This window comes from Ursus arctos, unplaced genomic scaffold, assembly GCF_023065955.2.
Source record: "Ursus arctos isolate Adak ecotype North America unplaced genomic scaffold, UrsArc2.0 scaffold_2, whole genome shotgun sequence".
Lineage (NCBI taxonomy): Eukaryota > Metazoa > Chordata > Mammalia > Carnivora > Ursidae > Ursus > Ursus arctos.
In genome coordinates, this window is record NW_026622874.1 from 18,568,484 (window position 1) to 18,593,682 (window position 25,199).

The following is a 25,199-nucleotide window of genomic DNA, read 5'->3' on the forward strand; positions in this document are numbered from 1 at the left end:
TCTTTAAAATACTTAGATAATAGCATCTAATTAAAATTAGTTCTTCTAAAAAAACAAGTGTTACTTTTATCAAACATCTGTTTGTCTACTATAAAGGCCAGGCCTTCAAGGAACTTATTACCTTGTTATCAGATAACTGTGGCCTGTGATGGAGCTGAGGTAGAAGCCCAGGGCTTAGGCCCTGGTGCTGCTGAGACTGAAAGGCGGGCAGCAAAGGGACCCTTTGCAAATCTTAATATAAAGGAAATTACTCACCAGAAAGAAGTGTCACATAACATCTCCTGCCTGCCCTCCCTTTCTCTTAAAAAGGGTAATGGGGAGCATAGGGGATTTACCGACTAGCCACCGATGATCAAGTAGCATGGCGATTAAGCCTCCATAGTTGAGAAGGAAACGAAAATGGTTAGCTAAGGATAAAAGACACTCTATAAATTCATTTCAACAAATAGTTGTGGTCTCATAGTGAATTTATGATAAAGACTAAAATGTATTTCCATAAAGGCAAACATTTCTGACCTAAGTAATGATTTTATATCTTAAACATACTGAATCATTTATTACTTAGTATCCGTATTACTCACCAAGGTGAGTGTGACCATATTTAAATCTACTGGGGCCATCGATTTGTATGCACTGTAATGTAATTTGCCAGCCCCAGGGTTCATTGCATGTCAGGACAAAGCAGAGTTCATAGTCAGTCATTTTAGTGTTCGGGTAGTTATTCTAAGAAGATTTTTATTTGCTTATTCTGCAAATAGTATTTTCTGACATTTTGACAGAATATTGAGGGTGGAAACCTAGGAAGGGGATAAAATAAAGCAAAGCAAACTTTTATTTTAATGTCCTGGTTGGTTTTGTCTTTCCTTTTAATACTGTAAGAATGAAAGAGAATGACTTAAACTATCTTGATGCAGTAATTGGTGGCAGCCACACTGAGTCTGGAGCAGACAGCAGTAACACATTTATGAAATTACTTGGTCACATCTCTAACATCAGGGGTTTGCTGCTGAGCAGCATGGTACAGTTATGGACATTATGATTAAGAATCGTCTTCGTGTGGCAACTCTAACATGTCTTCTGTTGCTGCAGAAATTCCTGTAGAAGATGGCCAAGAATATACCACATTTTTAAAGCTGTATGGCAGGGCAAGAATTCTATTCTTTATTAGAAAAAGAAAGAACTATCTTTTAAAAATATAACTTGTTAGTTGACCTATGAATATAAATGATATTTAAACTTGAACTTCTGTTAAAACTTTCTGAACATTTTGGTGAAGAGAAAAATAGCCCTTTATGTAGTTCGGGAAATTGACACGTTCTTAGGTAGTTTGAGTAGCATAGCTCTGTTGTAAAGTTATTTAGATGTATTTTTACTTCTGTAAGAAAGTGGACACTACAGTTCCGAGACTTTATAAAGTAATGTTTATACTTTGACTTTGAATTCTAATCAAATTCAGAACAAAAACAAGTCTGATATTTGAAATTTGAATGTTGGGAAGAACTTGCCGTTAATAAACCGGGTTGACTGTGGCATGGAAATAAACACACACACATGAAAATATGGATCTAAGTAGTTCAGACCTCTGCGGTTTACAACAACTACATGCTAGAAATGTGCTTCTCTTTTAATACATTAAAATCTCACTGGTATAGATAAGATTTCCCAAAGCCGTGTTTTGTTTTTGCTTTTTTAGGTTGCTACTAAGAATCAATGAAAGGCTGTTGAGATTGAATGAAACATTAGGGTCGTATTAGTTGGAAGAGTCTCTGAAGAATACCGTATAAAGCTTGCTTTGGATGGCAGTACATGGGTTTAGGATTCTATCACTTGCATTTAACTTATAATATTGGATTCTTAAAAGAACATGTGGCTTTTGTAGATGATGTGATTCAAAAGCAACTCAGATGTACTTCTAAGGAGCTGTATGATACAAAAGTAAAATTTCTCACAGCTGTTTTTTCTTTGACATTCTCCATATTTGGGTCATGGACTTGTTCTTTTCCACTCTCCTTACCCCTATTTCTGCTTCTAATTATATCCCTTTAATACTTTCCCACTGTAAGTCTTTTGAGATGCTTTCTAAGTCAGAAGAGACAAGAAGATGCTTACCCTCTAAAAGAAGAGTCACGGCAAGCCTAGTTATAGATTATACCTGCTAGAATTTCCAGCTCTGTCGTACCATTTTTGTTCACCATCTTTGTCAAAGGATGGGACAGGCCATGATGCTCCCTTCTTTGGTTTCAAAGAAGGGTTATGAGGAAGGGTTATACACAAGAAAATTATTGCCATTCTTGCCTATAAATTTATAGCACTTGAGGAGGCCCAGGATTTGACTTTTAGATTGACAGGTAGACTAAGTAATCTGGTATTTTGAATGCTGTTTTGAAGTGTTTTGAAGTGATTTAGATATAATGGATTACAGTGAATCCTTCTAATTCATTTCAGATTCAAAAGCTTCCCTTTAGGTTTTCTTTATTCCTGTTTTGAAAAACTTTGTTGTGGACTTCCCTGCTAAATTCCTATTTCGAAATTAGAGTCACATGAATTTCGAAATTAGGGTCACATGATCCCTTCACTGTCACCAGTCTATGGCCCTAATTATCCCATGTCAGGCCATTATATTAGTCTCCCATCCATTATATAAGACCTCTGGTGTTTTTTCTGCTGCCTTCATCTTAACAAGCTGTTTCCAGATTTCCTTAGAATCCTCATTGGCTTCCTGGGTCTAAGCAGTGGTTTTTAAAGTAGGGTCTGTGGAACCCTAGAACCCAAGTTTCCCTGATCTGTTAGGTTAAAACTATTTTCACAATAAACTTGCCTTAAAACAAACCAACCAACCGTATTGACTTTTGCACTGGTGGTAGAAAAGCAATTATGAGCAGAACCACTGAGGCAGTAGTAGAAATCAGGGCGGTGTCTCCCAACTGTCAGTAGCATTGCATTCTCCTCTGCCGCATGTAGCAGGGGCAACAGTTTTCAGAAAATCCTTGAGGACTCAGTGAAAATCCTTAATTTTATTGAATCTCAACCCTTGAGTTCACATCTTTTTAACATTCTGTCTGATGCCATGAGAAGCACCTGTGAGCTACATACTGAAGCATGACAGTTATCACAACAGAAAGCATTTTGTGCAAATTGAGCTGCAAGATGAACTTGCCACTTGATTTCATGGAACACCGTTTTTACTTGAAACAACAACTGAAAGACAAACTATAGTTCTTTGGTTTGGGTTATTTGGCAGACATTTTCTGGAAAAAGAAAGACATAAACCTCTCATTTAAGGGGAAAAAAACAACAGTATTTATTGCCAATGATAAAATTCAGGACAAAAAATGCTTCCCAGTAAAGACTTCTGTGATAAGGTGAAGACTTTTTTGAAGGTTAATGAATGTGATTTTTTGATATTACATAATGAAAAGTGCCATAATTTGGAAATCTGCAAAACTAAACCAGTGTTTTGAAAATGATCAGTGCATGATGTTAAAAACTTATGCATATGGGTAAAAAAAATCCATTCAAAGGTATAAGGTACACCAATGATTTTTTTTTTTTATAAAGTTTTCTTTCTTTTTTTTAAGATTTTATTTACTTATTTGACAGAGAGAGAGGGAACACAAGCAGGAGGAGTGGGAGTGGGAGAAGCAGGCTTCCTGCTGAGCAGGGAGCCCGATGTGGGGCTCTATCCCAGGACCCTGGGATCATGACCTGAGCCGAAGGCAGGCGCCTAACGACTGAGCCACCCAGCACCCCCCTACCAATGATTTTTAATGTAACAGAGTATGAAAAATTCATTGCTGTGGTGTCAAATTCCACATTTTACTCAGTTTTAAGAAGTATCCACTTGTCAGGCTTTGGTATAGTATTAAAAAAGATGATCCACAGTTATCTAAAAATGCTACTCAAATACTCTTCCCTTCCAACTGCATACCTGTGTGAGTCCAGTGTTTCTTCATATGCTTCAACCAACACAACATGAAGTAATAGATGGAATGCTGAAACAAATCTAAGAACCCAGCCGTCTTCTATTCAGCCAGACTTTAAAAAAGAGATTTGCAAAACTTAAAACAGCATCACTCCTCTCACCTATTTTTGTCTGTTTGTTTTGGAAAATATTTACATATCATTAAAAAATATATTTGTATTAATATGCAATAGGTTTCTTATTAAATAACTATTTTAAAAATTTCTCAGTTTTAATTTCTAATATGGTAAATATTGATAAATATTGCCCATACAAATAATAACTCTTTGAAGGTCTCAATAATTTTAAGAGTTTAAAGGGATACTGAGATTAAAAGAATTTGAGAATTACTAGTCCTCATAATAACAGCCAGTCTTAGAGAAGTGCTTTCCAGAGGGATCCAATGAGTAACTTCTGATGCTTTTTTTTTTTTAAAGATTTTATTTGTTTATTTGAGAGAGAGCACAAGCAGAGGGGTGGGGTAGAGAGAGACAGAAGCAGGCTTCCCACTGAGCAGGGAGCCCGACATGGGACTCAGTCCCAAAACCCTGGGATCATGACCTGAGCTGAAGGCACATGCTTAACCAAAGACTGAGCCACCCAGATGCCCAGCTCTGATGCTTTTTAATGTTTCTAAAATTATTCATTTTTTGTAATAAAGCCAGCATCCAATGCCCTTAATAGCCTTATAGGACTGGGACAATGGAAAGCTAATTTTTTTTTCCAGTTTTGCTGTTAAGATTCTTATTTGTAATTCTGTTACCCTTTTCTCTAATAAATTTTAGACACTAAATATAATTGGAAGTCAGAAGTTCGAAGTATGTTACTAGAGTTGAGAGGGAGAGGGAGGGGGGAAAAGAAGAGGAAGAGAGGGAGGGGGAAAGAGAGATTGACGGATTGATGGGTAGTATTGGTAAGGTGAGCCTGTCCTGTGGTAATATAATTTTAGTATATAGGCTTTTCTTTTTCTTTCTTTCTTTCTTTCTTTCTTTCTTTCTTTCTTTCTTTCTTTCTTTTTTTTTTTTTTTTTTTAAAGATTTTGTTTATTTATTTGACCGAGACAGGCAGCGAGAGAGGGAACACAAGCAGGGGGAGTGGAAGAGGAAGAAGCAGACTCCTAACGGAGAAGCCCGATGTGGGGCTCGATCCCAGAACGCCGGGATCACGCCCTGAGCCGAAGGCAGACCCTTAACGACTGCGCCACCCAGGTGCCCCAGTATATAGGCTTTTCAAGTGTACTGTTAAATCTTCACGTAAATGTGGAAACGAGGACATGATAGAATGAATGAATTAAATCCATAGGTTATTTTAGAATCTTACTTTGTTATTTTAAAATGCCTTTTAAACCTTAATCCAGAAGTGCTTAAAAGAACCCCCCAAAATCACTTATTCTAATGTCTTTCATTTTCTTCCTTGGTATACATTCTTACAAAGTGATCAAAAAGTGAGTATTAGATAATAAATGTGAAACTATAAAATTTATGACATGGCTAACCAATCTCATCATTTAGACAGAACATTTTTTTAAAATACAGTGATATTACTCCCTACTTCATTCTGCCTTGAGCACTGGGGAGGAGTAGTTTGGGGTCCCAAAATGCTGTGTGAGACATTGTCTTGTTTCACAATACCATGAAGAAACCAAAAACAAAGCCTGGGTTGGAGGAAGAGAGAACATGAGACAGTGAGACTTCAGGAGAATTACTCAGGGTGACACAGGGAAGGGAATTTAGGCTTTCTTAAATTCAGGGCTGATACAGATTTCTATTTGGTCAGGAAACCTGAGTTATGCTATAAATATAGTATCCTATGTTCTAATTTTATTGGACAGAGCCTATCAGTGTCTTCTTGCTTAGTATAGATCCTAAGATTACTGTTCAAATTAAATTACAGTGGGCAGCTTAGGTCACCCATGGCTAACTTTCGTAAGCAGGTTAGTCATTTGAATGAAAACTTGTCTAGGCCACAAAACCACCACATTTCCACATAAAGTAGGTGCATCCCTCTCTGTTGAAGTGGAGTTGGTATTTGACTCTAAAAATAGGCCTACATTGTGGTAAAAATCTAACCCATTTGTTTGTCCGAATCATGTGAAGAAAATCAGCTTTGACATGGCTTTTAAGTACAGGCAAGAATCTTCTATATGTGTCAGAAAGGATTAAGAGTCACCTCCTTTCAAGCTTTTTGTGATAATTTCAGGACATTTTGAGGTCTAAAGAAAACTTTAAAATAATTTTAGATGCTCTATTAGAATACAAGGGGAGAGTTGAGGGTAGGGAAGAGAGTTTGTGAACTGGAGAAGCCATAGATGTCTGCTGTGCTTAGTTCAGAGGAGACAGACCCAGAACAATGAGGGGGAGAAAGGAAGACAGTGAACTAAGAATTAATAGCATGTCCAGCCAAGCCCCAGTAACATGGGTTCTGTGACTGAGTTATTTGTAGGGTAGTTGATAAGCTCCCCTAAATAAGCAGAGCAACAAGTTTAGATAGAGGTTTAGAGAGCAAAGGAAGTTAAGCCAGAAGGAGCCCCGAAGATAATATCAGTAACACAAGGTGATGGAAAAGGAGAGACATACACCTAAGTGCCCTAGTTACTGACTTGTTTATTTCCAACAGAATTCCAGCTATAGCTTTGCATATTTGGGTGATTATAGTATAAAATATCCAGGACATTAGTTGTATTTCCTCAAAGCCAGTACTAGGAATGCCTATCATCCTATGATTAAAAAAACAAAAGCCAACCCAAAAGTCTTGTAGAAAGGAATAGTAACAGGGGCGCCTGGGTGGCACAGCGGTTAAGCGTTAAAGCGTCTGCCTTCGGCTCAGGGCGTGATCTCAGCGTTATGGGATCGAGCCCCACATCAGGCTCCTCCGCTGTGAGCCTGCTTCCTCTCCCACTCCCCCTGCTTGTGTTCCCTCTCTCGCTGGCTGTCTCTATCTCTGTCAAATAAATAAATACAATCTTAAAAAAAAAAAAACAGAAAGTAATAGTAACAAAAACATTCATGTAATAGATAAAATGTGCTTATTTATGATTTACAGCTCTCCTGCCCTCATCATAGGTGTTTGTTTTCTAATTTCTCCAGTTTGAGATGCTCTAGCATAATAACTACATAGTAATAAATACTGTCTTTAAAATTATCCCTTCAGTATATTCTTGACAGGAATTAGTCCTTCATGGCTAAAGAACTTTTAATATTCAACTGTCATAAAAGCATTATTTAGTGGATCTAATGTGTAGTTTTGATTAAGATGTGTTGCAAGTTTTATAGCAGCCCAAATGAGTGACCCATTCATATCAAAAAAATGTAACAAAGTAAGAATAACCACTTGGTATTTAATAGGGAAATGAGACTTTTGAGAAGAGTCCGACATTTAGCTCTGATGTGTACTTCCACCTCTAAGAGACCTGATCGGTAGTATGTTTAGATCTTTCCTTGAGGAAACTGCTTTCTGTGTTTTTAAGATCTTACTGGCCTCTAGTGGTAATATGATGGTATAGTTTAAACATTTTTTATTTTTATGCATGACTAGAAATGCCATTTTGAAGAGACACTGGCTGATAATAGCTTCATTCCCTCTGTCTGGGGTCAGCAGTACTCTCAGAGTGTACGTGTAACTTCGTCTTCTTCCTGAAGACGAGAGGCTCTGTCTTTTGTTCTTGTCTCTGAGTCATCCCTACCTCTTTATTTTGAATGATGTTAGTTTAGCTGTGAAGCAACCTCCCATTGTTTTAGTACATGTACAGTGGTGATTACTGTGTCAAGTTTGTGCTAACAATTCTTTCTAGTGTTTCAGCTTTCTTTTCTGCAGACTAAAGCTCCAATTTTCCCTCTGTTTATAACAGTTTATTTTCTTCAAAGGAAGTTAAGTTTTCAATTTAGCATTTAGGTTCATGTTTAAAACTTTTGATTTAATTCGATTTTGAAGAATCTTACATTCGAAATACTGGCCTACTAAGTAAGCATGATAATGGTTTCTCACTTTTGTTTTTCATATTTGTCACTCAGATGTCAAGGGGCCACCTACCCATCGTCTGTCTTGTGGCCAGTCGCCCTACACAGAGACCACAACATGGGAGCGGAAGTATTGCATCCTCACAGACAGCCAGTTGGTGTTGCTCAACAAGGAGAAAGAGGTGAGATGGATATTACTGAGGAAAGCTACTTCTTTTTCTGACCAGATTGCTGGAATCTAGTTTTTATTTGCATTTTGATATGTGACATTTATAGAAATGGAGGCGTACGAATGATAAATTATAAGTACAGACATACCTCCTTCTATTGCGCTTCACTTATTGCACTTGGCAGATACCACATTTTAACAATTTGTGGGTTTGTGGCAAGCCTGTGGTGAGCAAGTCTGTTGGCGCCATATCTCCAGTAACATATGCTTATTTCGTGTCTCTGTCACATTTTGGTAATTAACACTTGAAGCTTTTTCATTATTATCGTATTTGTTATGGTGGTCTGTGATCAGTGATCTTTGATGTTACTGTTGTAATCATTTTGAGGCACCATGAACCGTACCCATCTAAAATGGTGAACTTAATTGATAAACGTGTGTGTTCCGACTGCTCCACTGACGGCTGCTCCCATCTCTCTCCCTCTTCTCTGGCCTCTCTGAGATTCCCTGAAACACAACAATATTGAAATAGGCTAATTAATAACCCTACACTGGCCTCTCAGTGTTCAAGTGAAAGGAGGACTCTCACATCTCTGACTTCAAATGAAAAACTAGAAATGATTAAGCTTAGTGAGGGAGGCGTGTTGAATGCCAAGTGAAGCTGAACGCTGGGCCTTTTCCACCAAACACTTGCACCAAAACAACTTATGAATGCAAAAGAAAAGTTCTTGAAGGAAATTAAAGTGCTACTCCAGTGAACACAGGAGTGATAAGACAATGAAAGAGCCTTATTGCTGAGACAGAGCAAGTTTCAGTGGTCTGGGTAGAGGATCACCAGCCACAGCATTTCCTTCAGCCAGAGCCTATTCCAGAGCAAGGCCCTAACTCTCTTTAATTCTGTGAAGGCTGAGAGAGGTGCGGAACCTGCAGAAGAAAACCGGAAGCCAGCAGAGGTTGGTTCATGAGGCTTCAGGAAGGAAAGAAGGCACCTCCAGTGCACGACAGTACAAGGTGAAGCAGCAGGTGCTGATGCAGCAAGTTCTCCAGCACATCCAGCTAAGGTCGCTCCTTAAGGTGGCTACACGACACAACAGGTTTTCAGGATAGACGAAACAGCCTTCTCTTGGATGAAGATGCCATCTAGCACTTTCGTAGCTAGAGAGGACAAGGCAATCCTGGCTTCATAGCTTTCAAGGGCTGACTCTGATGTCAGGGCCTCATGCAGCCAGTGCTCATTTACCATTCGGAAAACCCTAGGGCCCATAAGAATCATGCTTAATCTACTCTGCCCGCGCTCTAGCAACAGAAGAACAAAGCCCAGATGACAGCACATCTGTTTACTACACAGTTTCCTGAAAATTTTAATCCCACTGTTGAAATCTCCTGCTCAGGAAAGAAGATACCTTTCAAAATGTGACTGCTCATTGACAATTCACCTGATCCCCTAAGAACTCTAATGGGGATGTATAACAAGATTCATGTTGTTTTCATTAATGCAATGTCCATTCTGCAGCCCATGGATCCTAGTGTAATTTTGACCTTCAAGTCTTATTCTTTAAGAAATACATTTCATTGGTGGCTCAGTCAGTTAAGCGACTGACTCTTGATTTCAGCTTTGATTATGGTCTCAGGGTCATGAGAGCCAGCCTCATGCCTAGCATGGAGCCTGCTTAAGATTCTTTCTCCCTGTTCCTCTGCCCCTTCCCCCACCTGCGTGTGTGCTTGTGCTCCCTCTCTCTTTCTCTCTCTCTCTCAAAAAAAAAAAAAAAAGGGAAAACTACATTTCATAAGGCTATAGCTGCCAAAGATGTATCTATGCAAAGTAAACTGAAAACCTTCTGGAAAGGATTCACCATTCTAGATGCCATTAAGAATGCTTGTGATTCATAGGTGGGAACAGGTCAAAATAGCCACATTCACAGGAGTTTGGGGACAAAGTTGATTCGAACGCTCATGGATGACTCTGTGGGATTCAAGACTTCAGAGGAGGAAGTAACTGTGGATGTCACAGAAATAACAAGAGAGCTAGACTTGGAAGTGGAGCCTGAAGATGACTGAATTGCTGCAATCCCATGGTAAAACGTGAATGGACGAGGAGTTGTTTCTTAGGAATGAGCAAAGAAACTGGTTTCTTGATATGGAATCTACTCCTGGTGAAGACGGCATGAGGATTATTGAAATGAAAAGGATTTAGAATATTACATAAACTTCGTTGATAAAGCGACAGCAGGGTTTGAAAGGACTGACCTCAAGTTTAAAAGAAGTTCTACTGTGGGTAAAATGCTATCAAACAGCATCGAATGTGACAGAGAACTTGTTTGGAAAAGGAAGAGTCCACCGATGTGGCAGACTTCATTGTTGTCTTATTTTAAGAAATTGCCACTGCTACCCCATCCTTCAGTAACCCCCACCCTGATCAGTCAGCAGCCATCACCATGGAGGCCAGACCCTCCAACAGCAAGAAGATTATGACTCCCTGAAAGCTCAGATGATGGCTAGCATTATTTGGTAATAAAGTATTTTAAAATGAAGGTATATACATTGTTTTTTTAGATATACTGCTAATGCACGTTTAATAGACTACAGTATAATGTAAACATAACTTTTATATGCCCTGGGAAACCAAAAAGTCCGTTTGACTCGCTTTGTTGCAGTGGTCTGGAACTGAGCCTGAAATGTCTCTGAGGTATGCCTCTAAGTCTAAAGGGTTGCTCGCATTGTAATGATATCCAATTGTCATGAAGGAGCAAGTTCAACAAGGTAGGATTGGATTTTCACTGAGGATCAGTGAAATAGATATTGAGTTGAGTAATTTGGAATGAGAACAGATTGGATGGTGTAGACCTGGCCTCAGAAATTGCTCAAAAGGGCTATCGGACGTGATGTCAGTGTAGCTACTGTAATAAATGGAGCTCTCAGGGATTAATTGAAAGAGGGTTAATGAAGGGATTATTGACAGAGACATGGGTAGCATAAGGGACCCACCAAAGAGTGTGAAGCTCCATGAACTAGTAATAGCAGAAAGCTTGTTATCACCCTGGACTTTGAGGGCCAAGGAAGGGAGCCGTGCTTCTGGAAACCAGAGAAAGGGGTGCACAAGACGGCTGTGTGACAGTTGCTATGGCGCTACGCAAATGAGTGCAGCTTCTACCCAAGCAAAGATGGCCAGCAGGGAGGAAGCAAAGAAGCAGCAATGCTCCAGCTCTCTTCCTGCCTTCTGATTTCTTGCCAGTTGTTACCTACTAGCCAAACCTAACTTGAAGCCAGAGGGGGAAAAAAGATTGCTCTTAACGTGTTTTGTGAGGTTTGCTTTCTGAAACACACAGCAAGAGAGAAAAAGGCAGAGAGTACATCTGGAGAGGCGGACAGAATGTAATTAGCACAGGCATCAAGTTCCAGGTAAACTTTCTGTCCTTCTAAATGAAAAAAACCCCTTGAACTTATCATACACTATTAGCTATTTTACTCAAACTGTGACAGTGTACAAGTCCTTCCACACCCAAATAACTCATTTGCTTATTGGTGATTTATCAGAGTTGATATTATTCTGATTTGGTAGGTCCATAACCCCGTTTTACACCCTACCTCCACAACATAAAAAAATGAATGAGTATGACCTTGACAACGAAGAGGGATTGATGGGAGGGAAGGAGAAGAAAAGATCTGGCTCAACAAAGGACAAAGATAACTTGCCAAAAATAGAGGTAAATAACCTAAAAAGCTGTAGGTAGAATATCAGTTTAGTAAGTCACCCTTCTGAGAAGTGAGTTCAGGGGGAGCAGTGAACAACAAATCCATTTCTCAGCTCTCAGCTGTGGCTCCCTATCTCCCTTTTTTCTTCTCCTCTCTCTCTGTCCCTTTTCTTTTCCATCCCTTCTCTTCCTCAGCAGTCTTTAATGTAGTAAAGCCAAGGTGATAACAAGAAAAGAAGTTTAGCTTATTTTACCAGGCAGTTCTTACTCGTGAGGCCAGCTCGGTGCTTTCTGTCATGCTTATTCCTTTTGTTCAGTCATTGGAAACTCTGCCTTACTTTTGATGCCATCTCCCTACCATGACCCTTTTCAGTATTTTAATATTATTAAGTTTTATTTTATTAGAATAATATAATAAAGGTCAGCCTTTTCTCGGATAGTCTAGTACATGTTACTGTGTTTATATTAAGTTAATACATAATAAAAATTGGTCGAGTGAATATTAGTATAGAAGAATTCTAGTTATCCAATTGGAATAAACAGATAATTGAAAATGTTCATTTTAACATTTGTCAGCAGTCATTTATTAGAGCTGTTAATAAGGAGAGATAGGAATAGATCATTTGCTATTTTTCTGCCCTTACCTACCTTTTATTCAGTTTAGTACTGTAAGAAATTAAATAGTGTCAAGATAGAGAGCATAAGGTCAAGAAACATGCCTTGTCTAGAACCAAGAGGAAAACCACTGATTAGATCAATTGAGTATTCCAGGCCTGGGCCCCCCCCTTTGTCTCATAAAATAACTGTCCACGAGGAATAACTTTCTAAAACGATATCTTTCATACTTTATTTCTTTTTATGCCAGTCATCCTGAGTAGCCCTGGACAAATGGGGAACCCCTCATCGGCCACACTCTGTATATGGCTGTGTAAATCCTCTTTTCTGTCCCTGCCTTCTGCTCATCTTTTACCACCTCTTCAGACCCTATCACTGTACCCTCCACAACTCACAGCCCATCATCAGCAAAACCAGCTGTTTCTTCCAGCTGTTCTTTGTAGGCATCCCTTAACCTCTTGGTTTCAAGAACCTGTGTTTTCCCTGAGAACACCATCTTCTGTGAGGTCCTGTCAGGTGATGGGTGTCTTTCTCCCACAGCCCTCATACCACGCCGCCTGTAGTAGCTGTTCTTCCTCTTTCATGACTGCCTTCTGCCCTCCCTCGTTTTCCCTAAGAAGTCCAAATCCTGCATCCCCTCTTAGAGTTATTTTCCAACCCCCAGTCATTCCTTCTCATTTTTTGTTGATTTGAGCTCCTGGCTCATTATCATGAGCTTCAACAGTACTTTGTGATGATTCCAAAATCTGCAGAGATGCTTCTTCCAACACACTGAGGTCGTTGACCTCTCCTCCAAGAATCTTTTCCTCTACCCAGCCTCGTCACTACAACTTCTTCATATTCTCAGTTGCACACATTTTACACTCTCCTCATCACCTTCTGCCTTTCTGGCTCATCCCTTATTCCAGCAATCCTTCAGTCCTTTTGAGACCCAGGGACCGTTGATGATATAACGTTTTCTGCCCCTTAGGCCTCTGATATGCTCTCTTCCCTCTTCATCCGGCCTGAATTCCATGGTCAGCCATTCTGATGGCTCCCTTGCATACTATTTCCTTGCCCTTCTCATGCATTAGCATGCTCACTTGGCAACGTGATAGCTCAAATCCTGCCCCTCGTCTGTCCCGCCCCGCTTCTATGCAGCGTCATGTGTCTACAGAAGATCCATCACGCTGACGGTCTTTAAACCAATGGCGGCAAACCTCATGTGAGCCCCTAATGCTGCTTGACAATCACAAAACATTTTCCTAGCGTAATTATTGTCCAGCTCTCCTGAACTAGTGCTTCTCAGTCTACTTGTGGTAAAGGACCGGTGTTTTCTCCACCCGACTGTGAACATAATGCAATAAAATGAATAGTTAAGAAAATAGAAACTTTAAAAAGATGAAAATACACAAGTCCCAATTCTTAATTGTATTTAACCAAAATGAAATAATTCAACAGGTAAACACAGAATAACCAAAACATAGGAAAAGAAGAAATAAAATTATGAAAATTGTATATGTTCATGGAAAGTGTGCTGTACTATGAAACAAACCCATTGATCACATGAGGCATACTTCTTTTCAATTCTGCATTGTTAAATTATTTATTGCAGACCAGTAACAGTTTGCAGAACAGCACAAGACCTTGGACCACACTTTGAACAGCACAATCCAAATTATTTCTAAAATGACTTTTTTGGGGCGCCCCTGGGTGGCTCAGTTAGTTAAGTGTCTGCTTTTGGCTCAAGTCATGATCTCGGGATCCTGGGATTGGGCCCCGTATCGGGCTTTCTGCTCAGCGGGGAGTCTGCTTCTCCCTCTCCTTCTCCTCCCTCTGTAGGTGTGCTCTCTCTCTCTCAAATAAATAAATCTTTTAAAAAATTATAAAATGACTTTTTTTTCACATCTCCTGTATTCTAATCCTTTCTCTATTACCTTCTTACAGCTGATTACTTTGCAGCATGTTTCACGGAGAAAATTCAAGCACCCAGAAGAAGACTTCTGCATACTTCATTACCATATACCATGTCTACCCATCCACCAGCAAGCATTTCCCTAGACCCTGATTTGTCTCTTTTAACTGTGGTTGACCTGTGTACAGTCCAGTGGTCAGCCCCTCCACGTGTGTGCATTCCATTACTTCTCACCTATTCAGGGATGGATCCCCAGCAATTCTCCCCTGCTTCTTTTATGTCTTTAATTGTTTGCTCTCTACTGGATCATTCCCCATCAACGTGCTATTATTTTTCCCATCTTAAATGAAGAAATAAGTGTGGATTAATCTCATTCCCACCTCCAATTGCCACCTCTTTCTCTGTGTCCCTTAATAGTAAAAATTCTTGAAAACTTTTAAACCCATTGTCTCTAATTCCTCTCCTCTCATTCTCTCTTAAACCTGCTCCATCAGATCCCTACAGCACTCTGTCAGAGTTGTTCTTGTTACACTCACTGGTGACCTACACCTCACTAAGTCCAGGGGTCAGTTCTCCAGTCTCATCCTACTTAATCTATCAGCGGCGTTTAATACAGTTGATTGCTCCTTCCTTCTAGAACCACTTTCTTCTCTTGGCTTCTATGACCTCATGCACTCTTAGTTTTCCTCCTGCCTCTCTGGAGTCATCCTTCCTTCTGACTCGTCTTTGCAGATTTCTCTTCTCTTTAAATCTTAACAGGGGAGTGCTGCAGAGTTCAGTCCTTGGGTCTCATTTCTTTCGAATCTCATCCAGTCATGACTTTCAATACCCTCTAGTGCTATGATTCCTAGTTTGTTTACAGAGTTTAACAGGCCTGTGCCTCTCTCTTCTCTAGACCACATATCCATCTGCCCATCATACTACCCCTACTCGGAGAAATAATAGTCATATCCAACATGCCTCACACTGGACCCCTGATTTTTCCTCCCAAAACTGCCAGAGGCCATCCCTATCTCCATCAATGATAACTCCATTCTTGGAAGTTTGGAAGGCCAGAAACTTCCGCAGCTCACTCTGTCCCAGCCATTCTGGCATTGTTAGGATTCTTTTCCTTTCTTCTCTCTCTCTCTCTCTCTCTCTCTCTCTCTCTCTTTTTTTTTTTTTTAAGATTTTATTTATTTGACAGAGAGAGAGGCAGCAAGAGAGGGAACAGAAGCAGGGGGAGTAGGAGAGGGAGAAGCAGGCTTCCCACTGAGCAGGGAGCCCGATGCAGGGCTTGATCCCAGAACCCTGGGATCATGACCTGAGCCCAAGGCAGATGCTTAACGACTGAGCCACCCAGGTGCCCCCATTGTTAGGATTCTTAAGCACATCAGCATGTTTCTGCCTCAAGGCCTTAGCCCTGCCTTTTCCCTCAAATATTTGCATGACTCACTTTCTCACCTTCTTCAACTGTTTGCTTACACCTGCTCACCTGCTCAGTGTGGCCCACCCTGACCAGCCTATTTAAAATTGCAAGCCCTCCTTATATCTCCATCTAAAACTTTGATCGAATTACTTGGCTCTGATTCCCCCCACCCCCGACAGCATTTACCACCTTCCGAAATGCCTTATAATTAGTTTCTTATGTTTTTTGTATCCCTTCCCCTACGAGGATGTAAGCTTTTGGGCAGGGATTTTGTCTGTTTTGTTCAATCCTGTATTCCTCAGTGCTTAGAACAGTTCCTGATATCTAAGTAAATTCTCAATAAATATTTGTCCAATAGATTTTTTAAAAGGCAAATTATAAACTTTGATTCAGAATATCCATTTCCTTAATATAAATTTGAGAGGAGATGAACCTTTCTTTTCTCTTTTCCTTTTAGGCTATGAGTCATCCCAGAACATGAGGCTTAATTCCATATTTTTTCTAAAACTAGATATTAAAAAAGGAGAAAAATAATCCATAAGATTCCTTTCCATTGTTAAATATTTGATTCATGTTTGTTGATTTATTGAGCGTCTTTTGTGTACAGCATTATGGTTGCAAAGATGTGGTCTGTTTGGCGACACTGAGGTAAATTAAAAGCTATAATCATTTGGAACTCGACAGAGGTGATGGCTGTACAACATTGTAAATGTACTAAATGTCTCTGAATTATTCATTTTAAAATGGTTAATTTTAGGTTAAGTGAATTTCACCTCAATAAAATTTTTTAAAAAAAATTATAACCATAAGGGAAAGACTAACTGACATATTGCCTGGGTGGGTTGTGATGTGAAAAGAAGAACGCCAAGAAAGATTTTACAGAGAAATTTATGATTGAGCCATGTCTTTAGGGACAAATAGAAGCTCAGCGGGAGGAAAAGTAGGGAAGGATATTCCAAGTATGTATAAGGATACAAAGTCAAGAAACATATCTCTTTGGCAAACTGCAAAATGTTCAGAATTCTTAGAATAAAGTTTGCAAGAGGGAAAAAAAAATAGCCAATAGCTGGCAAGAACCAAATAATAACGTGCCCTTAAGGCCATGCTAAAGAATTTGGATGTTATTCTGCAAATGATTTAGACCATGGAAAGGTATTTAACAGGGCAATAACATCATCAGATTTGCTTCTTAGAAAAGTAACTCTGTTGATCATGTGGAAAATTAAGTGAAAGGGATTGGAAGGAAGTACATGAGTTAAGATTATTGCAGTAGACCTGGTGAGGGAAGATGAAGGGATAATGAGGGTACAAAGCAGATACAGAGGCAGTTTAATGCCCTGAGACAGGTATGTTCTGCCACTAAGTTGGACAAACTGGATTAAGTCTCTCTGATAAGAAAATGTAAAGCCATTGCTGTACCTGCTACTTAAAAGATAAAATTATTATATTGTTAATTTCATTACAGGAAAAGATTAGAAACCCACTTTTTTTGTGGAAGGACCAGAGTATGCTGTCACTCTTCTACCTTTCACCTACATTATCATGAAGAGTATAACACTTACCCTTGGAATTTTGCATTGAAAATTTAGAATTAATTGAAACGAGTTTAAGGAATTTCCTGGTAAAATCACCTAAAAATGCTGTTTTAAACCTTAATCAGCTAATCACCAGGGTGTTTATTGCTGTGTTCGAAAGATAATTAAGAGGTTCTGTAAGGATTTAAACTGGAGCCTTAGCCAGGCACTGCTGGAATGTGGGAGGATTATATTAGTCTAGTATCACTCATGTATTCAGTGTGTGGGATCTTTTAGTGCTCTCTCTTAACTCTGCGTGTTTCCTGTCAGAAATGGGAACAAGTCTGCTTGGGGGACATACATGGGAAGAGTGTTAAATACACCACTTACCAATTTGAGAATATAACAGAAGGGTAGGTCTGGGCAGAACGCTGAAGGAGAAGTCTGCCAGGAGTATCACCTTGAGAAATGACTCATTGGTTCAGTAAATTGCTTCATGCAAATTGTGCCAAATAGACATTGCTTATGTGTTATGAAATATACTTCCCTGCCCGGATGCCAGCAAAGGCCCCAGCTGGCTTGGCACCCACCCAGTTCAAAGAGGGTGTAGGAGGCCATTTGAATTCCATTTTGCTTGCAAGAGATAAGACCAAGTAAATGAGAGATTAAGGAGTGAAGGGAAATGGCAGAGAGGACAATCATGAACCCCTTCTGGGTACAGCCAGCATAAAAATACAAAAAGAAAGCTGAATTTGTGAGTTTCTTTCTTTTGGCAATAATAAGCCATTAGGAAGGATAAACATGGCTCCATTTTTCTCCATTCAGACTCTACTTTCTGTAGTTGGAATTTTGAAAGCTGGATGGTAGCGTATAAGCAGCAAGGTAGTAATAATGCAATTTAAAAATATCTTAGATTTTTTTTTTCTTTTGGAAAGCAGTACTTATGCTCAGATATATTGATGAAAATAGCATTTAGGTTTGTGCAAACAGCCAAAAATCAACTATTATTTCTCCTGGGGTAAACTACCCATGGCATATTTCCTTCAGAACCACTTTCAGATTATTCAGCAGATACACAATGTGCCCCTGTATGTGCGTTCAGTAGTTAGGAGTTACAAAGAACAAGACACAGTTCCTTCCCTCTCTATCCTCCATACCAAACTTAGTTGTGGAAATAAGACAAATAATTTTTAAATGGCATTTGATAAATAGCACAAGTAAACTTGGTAGAATAAAAGAAATTCATTTATTCTAAAGGACTGTAATCTGTGTCATTAAGATGCTGTTGGCAGGGGCACATGGGTGGCTCAGTCGTTAACCGTCTGTCTTCAGCTCAGGGCGTGACCCCAGCGTTCTGGGATCAAGCCCCACATCAGGCTTCTCTGCTGGGAGCCTGCTTCTTCCTCTCCCACTCCTCCTGTTTGTCTTTCTCTCACTGGCTGTCTCTCTCACTGGCTGTCTCTGTGTCAAAAAAATAAATAAAATCTTCAAATAAAAAAAAAAGATGCTGTTGGCAATGGGACATTACTAAGGGAAGCTTAAGAAAGGAAGAGATTTGATCAAAAATGTGTGTTATGACTATTAATCTGTAGAATGTCTTGGAAAACGGAGAGATAGGAGAGACAGACCAATGAAGAGACGACCATTCCTCTGATCTAAAAACTGGAATCATCTTCCAGTGCTTTCTGAATTATGTATGACCTGGTATTAAAACCCTCTCAATGCAATCATATGTTTTGGTATTCTATGTTCTACCACACTTCTAGAGGCTCTAGCTAAATTGGCCTACCCCCTGTTCCAAAACAAAACAAAAGTCATATGTTTAGAACTTCTTGGCTGATGTTATGTTTTTTCCTTTGCCTAACATGGCCCCCATCTCCAGCTATCAAATTTTCATTCATTCATTTGTGGATTTGGAGCTATTTAAAGGTTTGGGGATTGACTAGTAAGGTACAAGCTGTTGACTTACGTGGAATTAGTTGTGCAAATGAGTAATTATAATTCAGTGTAATAAGTGTAGTGACAGAGTAAGATCTGTTGTTGGAGGAACCTCAAGGAGGTGTACCTTAACCTTCCCTTAGGGGATTAGTGGAAGGGGAGGATTTCTGGAAGAGATGATGCCTGTCCTAAGTGTTGAGAGGAATAAGAGTTTGCTTGGCAGGTATAGATAAGAAAAGAAAGTGAGGAAAGATATTTCAGGTTGAGAGAACCAACTAAGCAAAACACTGAACTGCAAAATAGGGAATATATTAGGGAAATGCAAGCAATTTGGTATTCCTAGAATGTAAAATCTGAATGAAGCTGGACACTCAGTGTGGCCAGATTGTGGAAAACCTGGTATACTGTATTAGGGAGTTTGCACTTACTCTATAAGATAGTAGTTATGTTTTATTTATTTATTTATTTATTTAAGAGAGAGAGCCAGCGAGAGAGGGAACACAAGCAGGGGGAGTGAGAGAGGGAGAAACAGGCTTCCCATTGAGCAGGGAGCCTGATGCAGGGCTTGATCCCAGAACCCTGGGATCATGACCTGAGCGGAAGGCAGGTGCTTAATGACTGAGCCACCCAGGTGCCCCAAGGTAATAATTTTAAAACATTCTTTTAGCAGAACCTTTTCTTTGTGGAAAAACTTAGGCAGAAGCCCTATATAGCAGATAAACTCAGAATTATGCTCTGGTTGAAGCAGAGAGATACCTCCCTGTCATCACATACTTCCACACACAAACATACCGTCACGCCTTGGAAAACCACTGCTGGAGGTGAAGGAGAACGATTGAAGGGTTTTAAGCCTCACAATGACATGATCAAATTTGCATTTTGGAAATACTCTGATGACAGCGTACAGGATAGATTTAAGGAGCAAAATATCACCAATGAAGAGACCGTGTTAGTAGTTTGGATAAGAGATAATAAGAGGTTTTGGCACCAGCCATGATGGACTAACTGGTACAAGACTAGCCCTCCCACTGTAAACAAACAAACAAACAAAACAAACAAATTCATAAAACTAGAGATTATATATATTTATATATAATGTTTTCAGGCATTAGACAATACACAGCCAAAGACAGTGGTCATCTCCATTGCCTTGGCTGTCTGCTGTTACCATTTCCCAGCTGTGCTCCTCTGTCTGAAGTCCCAGCACAGTGCAGTAGTCCCACTGAACTGAGGAGGCAGAGAGCAGACTTCTACAGGCGAAGGTGCCAGAATCTGCTGGAAAGGATACCGGAAAATCTTTGGCCAAAGGCTGGACTACACATGCTCAGGGCAAGAGTACCTAGGTTTTCCAGGGAGTGACTGAAGTGTTGAGAACAAAATGGAGATACTAGTGTTTGACGTGACTCTGCCAGTGAGAGACCACTTTAAAGCCTTACCACCCCAGGCATCCAACTTGAGAGACCAGAAAGATCATGCCTCAGAAATGCGGAAGTTGAGATTTAGTAAAGCTAAGTGATTTTATTTATGTCTCCACATGTATACCTCCACAGCACTTAGTACTGGTGGTTAAGGATTAATAAACGAATAATTAGAGCTGGAGAGACTGAGAATAGATAGTGGTTCTCAGCTTTGCTTGCACATTAAAGTGACCTGGAAAGTTTTAAAAATTTCAATACCCAGGCTGCACTCCAGCCCCTGAACTCAGAATGTCTAGGAGTGGTCTAGCCGTCAGTGTTTTTTAAAGCTCCCTTAGGTGATTATAATTTGCAGCCAAGGTTGAGAACCTCTATTAGGGATGACGCTTTGAGAAGCTTAGCCAGGTTAGGAAGGAAAGAACACCTTAGGGAAGCAAGTCTCAGCCCTAGTAAGCATACGAGTCAACTGCAGGCATGTGAAAACATGGGTTTCTGAGCTGCACCCGCAGAGTTTCTGATTCAGTAGGTTGGGGGTAGGGCGTGTGAGGATGAGTATTTCTAACAAATTCCCAGGTGATGCTGATGTTGGGCCTGGATGCCCCCTTGCTTTGAGAGCCACTACTTAAGGAGATAAGAAAGGTGAGGAAGTATTTTTTTTCTTTAAAAGGATTAAAAAGTCCTTCTAAGGATATAGGAGACCCGAACATTGTTTAAGCATTCTTAAGGAACTGCTTTCTTTTCTAAGTAGGCTCTACACCCAACATGGGGATTGAACTCACAACCCTGAGTCGCACTTTCTACCTACCAACTGAGCCAGGAAGGTGCCCCAGGACTGCTTTCTTTTGCTTGTACTGTGATCTTGGTTTCCTGTACTTGACTATCTGTGTACTCAGACTGAAATCAAAATTAATTCCTATGTAATTCTAAACAGAATGAAAGGGGATTTTTGCAGCCAACGTATAAGGATACGTTATATATATAATGTTTTCTAAGTAACCCGATTTATTTGTGCCGTATTGCTCTTCATTGTCACGGATGGTTTGGAACTAACAAAGAGGACTAGGAGTCAGAGATTCAGTTTGACTTTGTTATTAACATATCTTAGATCCCTGAGAAGCCATTTACCCCTTACTATGTTCTTTCCTCATCTAAAATGGAATGAACTAAGGGGTGCCTGGGTGGTTCAGTCGCTTAAGCATCCAACTCTTGGTTTCGGCTCAGGTCATGATCTCGCGATCTTGGGATCCAGTTCTGCATTGGGCTCCATGCTCAGCGTGGGGTCGGCTTCAGATTTTCTCTCCCTCTCCTTCCCTCCACCCACACTCTTTCTCTCTCTCTCTCTGAAATAAACTAATAAATCTTTAAAGTGGAATGAATTAAAGCACTTGACCCATCCCGCTCCCCTGAGGAAAAAGAGCATTCAGAAGCACAGTATAAAGGCAAAGAGGTTAAAAAAAGAAAGAAAGAAAAATTCCTCTCATGTTTTAAAACCGGGAAGATACGTAATATTTAAGGGCTTTATTCAGTATAAACAAGCAAATGTGAACTAGTAAACTAAATTAGGGCAATCAGAAAGAACAAAATTGCTTTTCTAATATTGACTTTCCAAAACGGATTCCCTGGCTGTGTTCTGAGATTTGTGAACTCCAGCTTACTTCGTTTGAAGATACTTGGAATATGATCCCTCTAATTTTTGAAGAGTAGATCAATAGGTTTTAAAAAAATATTTTAGGTAAGAATCGATTGGTAGTGTTTTGAGAGTAAAATATTCTTAAGAAATGTAGGTTTAGAGTAAAAGTCAACACTGTTCTTCTTCATATCCTGAGTCAGGGGTTAAATGCCCTAACCTTTAAGAGTGATACTTTGAATACAACTTTTTATCATATTTTAAGTTTCAAGAATGGGAAACAAAAAATCTACATTAAAACTTTTCAAAATAGTTGTGTGAGTAAATTTTAGGCCGAAATAAGAAGTTTAATACATTTTATTTTTCTCTTCCTTAGATATATTAGAGACAACGTATATGATAATAGAAGCCATTTCTTTCTTTTTTTCTGGATATGGTCAGTATAAATTTCCACAGAAAAGATCATAATGGGTCATTCCTTCCTAAAACATAAAAAATAACCACTATCTTTTTTCTGTGTGGCTTAGGCCTTCATTATGTCAAATAATAGGCATTTTTAGAGCTATAGCAAAAATGGTGTGTTTATTTAGGTTTATCTGTTTGTTCAAAGAGTCAAGCTATTTGTTTCCCAAAACTTACTCCCATTCTATCCTACTTTGAAGGCAGGTAGAGAATACGTTTTTGCCTTTCTTACTGCGCAGGAGTTATCTAACCTCTTGGTACTACTCTTTATTTAAGTAGAGATAATATAATTTCTATCCTGAAAGGAATGGATGATTTAGCGTATTGTTCATAAAATCTTATATTACAGAGTACTTTTGGAAGAGTTCATGTTTTTTTGATGCTATTATTTGGTCTTCCCTTGTTTTTTTAGGATTTTACCTTTCTTCATTCTACCTTGGGGTTTCTCAATGTGCAAGCAGTAACCATAGTTACAGGAATTTTTGGTCCTATAAAGAGTGTGCAAACTTTCAGTTTTTATGAAGACATTTGCCCTTCAGATTCTCCGTAACAGAGAGTTTCCTTGCTATCATCCCCGTGACCCCAGTCATAGTAGTTGTGTTACTGAGGCAAGGCAGGAGGCATATACAGTTAAGTCTGTATCTATCCCAATTTTGCTGGATTAGTTGATGTCCGTCCTGTGTATCCACTGTAATCATTTGGAGAAATAAATTATTCTTCATCTGTAAAAAGGGGATGGTAATAAAAATGGCTTGCTCATAATGTCGCACACGGAAATTCCCTAGCCTTGCGCAAATTAAGAACTCAGTGTTAATCATTATTATTCAAATTTGTTGAAATTTCAGTATTGGAGCCAGATGTTTAATTATTGACCTATTTTGCCAAACTATTTAAGATGTTACCAATGCTATTGTTAATTCTAATAAAGGTTACTGGTAAAATATCTTTGTGAAAAGTCTTTGCCTTCTACCACTAAACTAAAATGATTTGATCTTTTAGCATATTACAAAAAAAAAAAAAAGGAACTTAGGGTTATCCCATTACTTTACAATGATAACCTGGGAGTAAGTTTTAAGATAGTTATTGGCATTAGAGATCTTTTACACCATTCATAGTTCTTATTCCATACATACAAACACTTGATAAGTCCCTGAAATTATGCCAGCAAAAAAATTCTTAGGATTTTAAAAACGAATCTCACTTTCAGAAGAAAATATGTCGTTTTATATAAGTATCTGTACAGGTTTCCACTGAACTATGTGTTATTCACTATCTTCAAGTGCTTAATTGTAAAATTGAAGAAAATTTGGGTGATTTTACTCCTTTTATCTAACAAAACCTTCTTTAAATTGAGTTTTGGAGCTAAGTCTTTCTGGTTGGCTTTGATTTCTGCTTACCTTCTTGAGCATTGGCCAGAATTGGAGCTTGTGAACTAGTTTCTGATGTAAAGGGATCTTTTATTTGTGTGGGTGTTTTGTTTTGTTTTCAGAGCTCCCAAAGCAGGTACACACCTGGATATGACTTGTACATACTTCAGTAAGCTTATTTACATACTCGCCTTTCCTGATCTTTCAGGTTTCTTTTTAAAGAAAAACTTCCTGACAAGAGGTTGGTAATATCTTACCATTGTAAATACTTGATTTCTACGTTTCGTCTGCTTTTCTCTAATGAATACAAACTCCTGTCTTTATAAACTAAAAATATTATTCAATCAGAAGGTAGTTATGGCAAGTTCACTATTAAGTTTCATCTCCTTTTTCCTTTTGGTTCCACTAGATTTCTGTGGAGGGAGGACAGGAACAGCAGACAGATTCCACCAAAGGGCGATGCCTAAGGAGAACGGTCAGTGTCCCTTCCGAGGGCCAGTTTCCTGAGTACCCACCAGAGGGCGCCACCAAACTGGGTAAGCTAATAAAAGGAAAAAATTCCTAGCTTTTATCTGTTAATTTATGGGCTCATTATTGAGTGTTAGAATAACACAAAACATCCTGCTTTTCCTGTTAAGTAAGGATGTTGAAATATAGTATGTTAATGTACAGTTTGTAGTCATTAGAAAGTTCTGTTATTTACAGCCAAGTGGCAACAAAGTTATTTCACAGAGATAAAATTTATCTGAGTGCTAGTGCCTTTGCTATACAGTCCTGGGACAAGCGTTGTTTCTGAGTTTATTCCTTGGCTTTAAATTTTGAAAGAGCATTAAGTGATATTGTTGAAGCACTGAGATTTGTTGGGGAGCCAGTATTGTGTAGAAACTTGGTATTGAGTGGTTTGTGTCCTGTTCACACTGCTACTAACGCTGCCTTATGTAATGTCGGATCAGGCTAATTTAGCTGAGCTAATTTTATATGTCCCACGTAAGTTATATTCATGGTTGGAGTGGGTGACAGAAGAGAGAAATGGGAAAAAAAAGAAACCCCTTCAGTTGTTATACACCAAAGGGATTAACATCAATCAGAACACTTTTTCCCTGTTTTCTACCAAGCGTGTTCTGTTTGATGATTTGTGTGCTTGCCAGTGGATATTTAGATTATTAGATAGGTCAGGTAAT

General features: G+C 39.2%; 1 protein-coding gene across 5 annotated transcripts in view; it reads left to right on the plus strand.

Moving 5' to 3' along the window:
- Positions 1–25,199, plus strand: part of RASAL2 (RAS protein activator like 2) — a 341,891-nt gene that overhangs the window by 156,425 nt on the left and 160,267 nt on the right. For all 5 annotated transcript variants that reach the window (XM_026509285.4, XM_026509283.4, XM_057315613.1 and 2 more), the window contains exons 2-3: positions 7,972–8,099; positions 24,428–24,554. In XM_026509285.4, the coding sequence (XP_026365070.1) occupies positions 7,972–8,099; positions 24,428–24,554 (255 nt within the window). The remainder of the gene's footprint in view (positions 1–7,971; positions 8,100–24,427; positions 24,555–25,199) is intronic.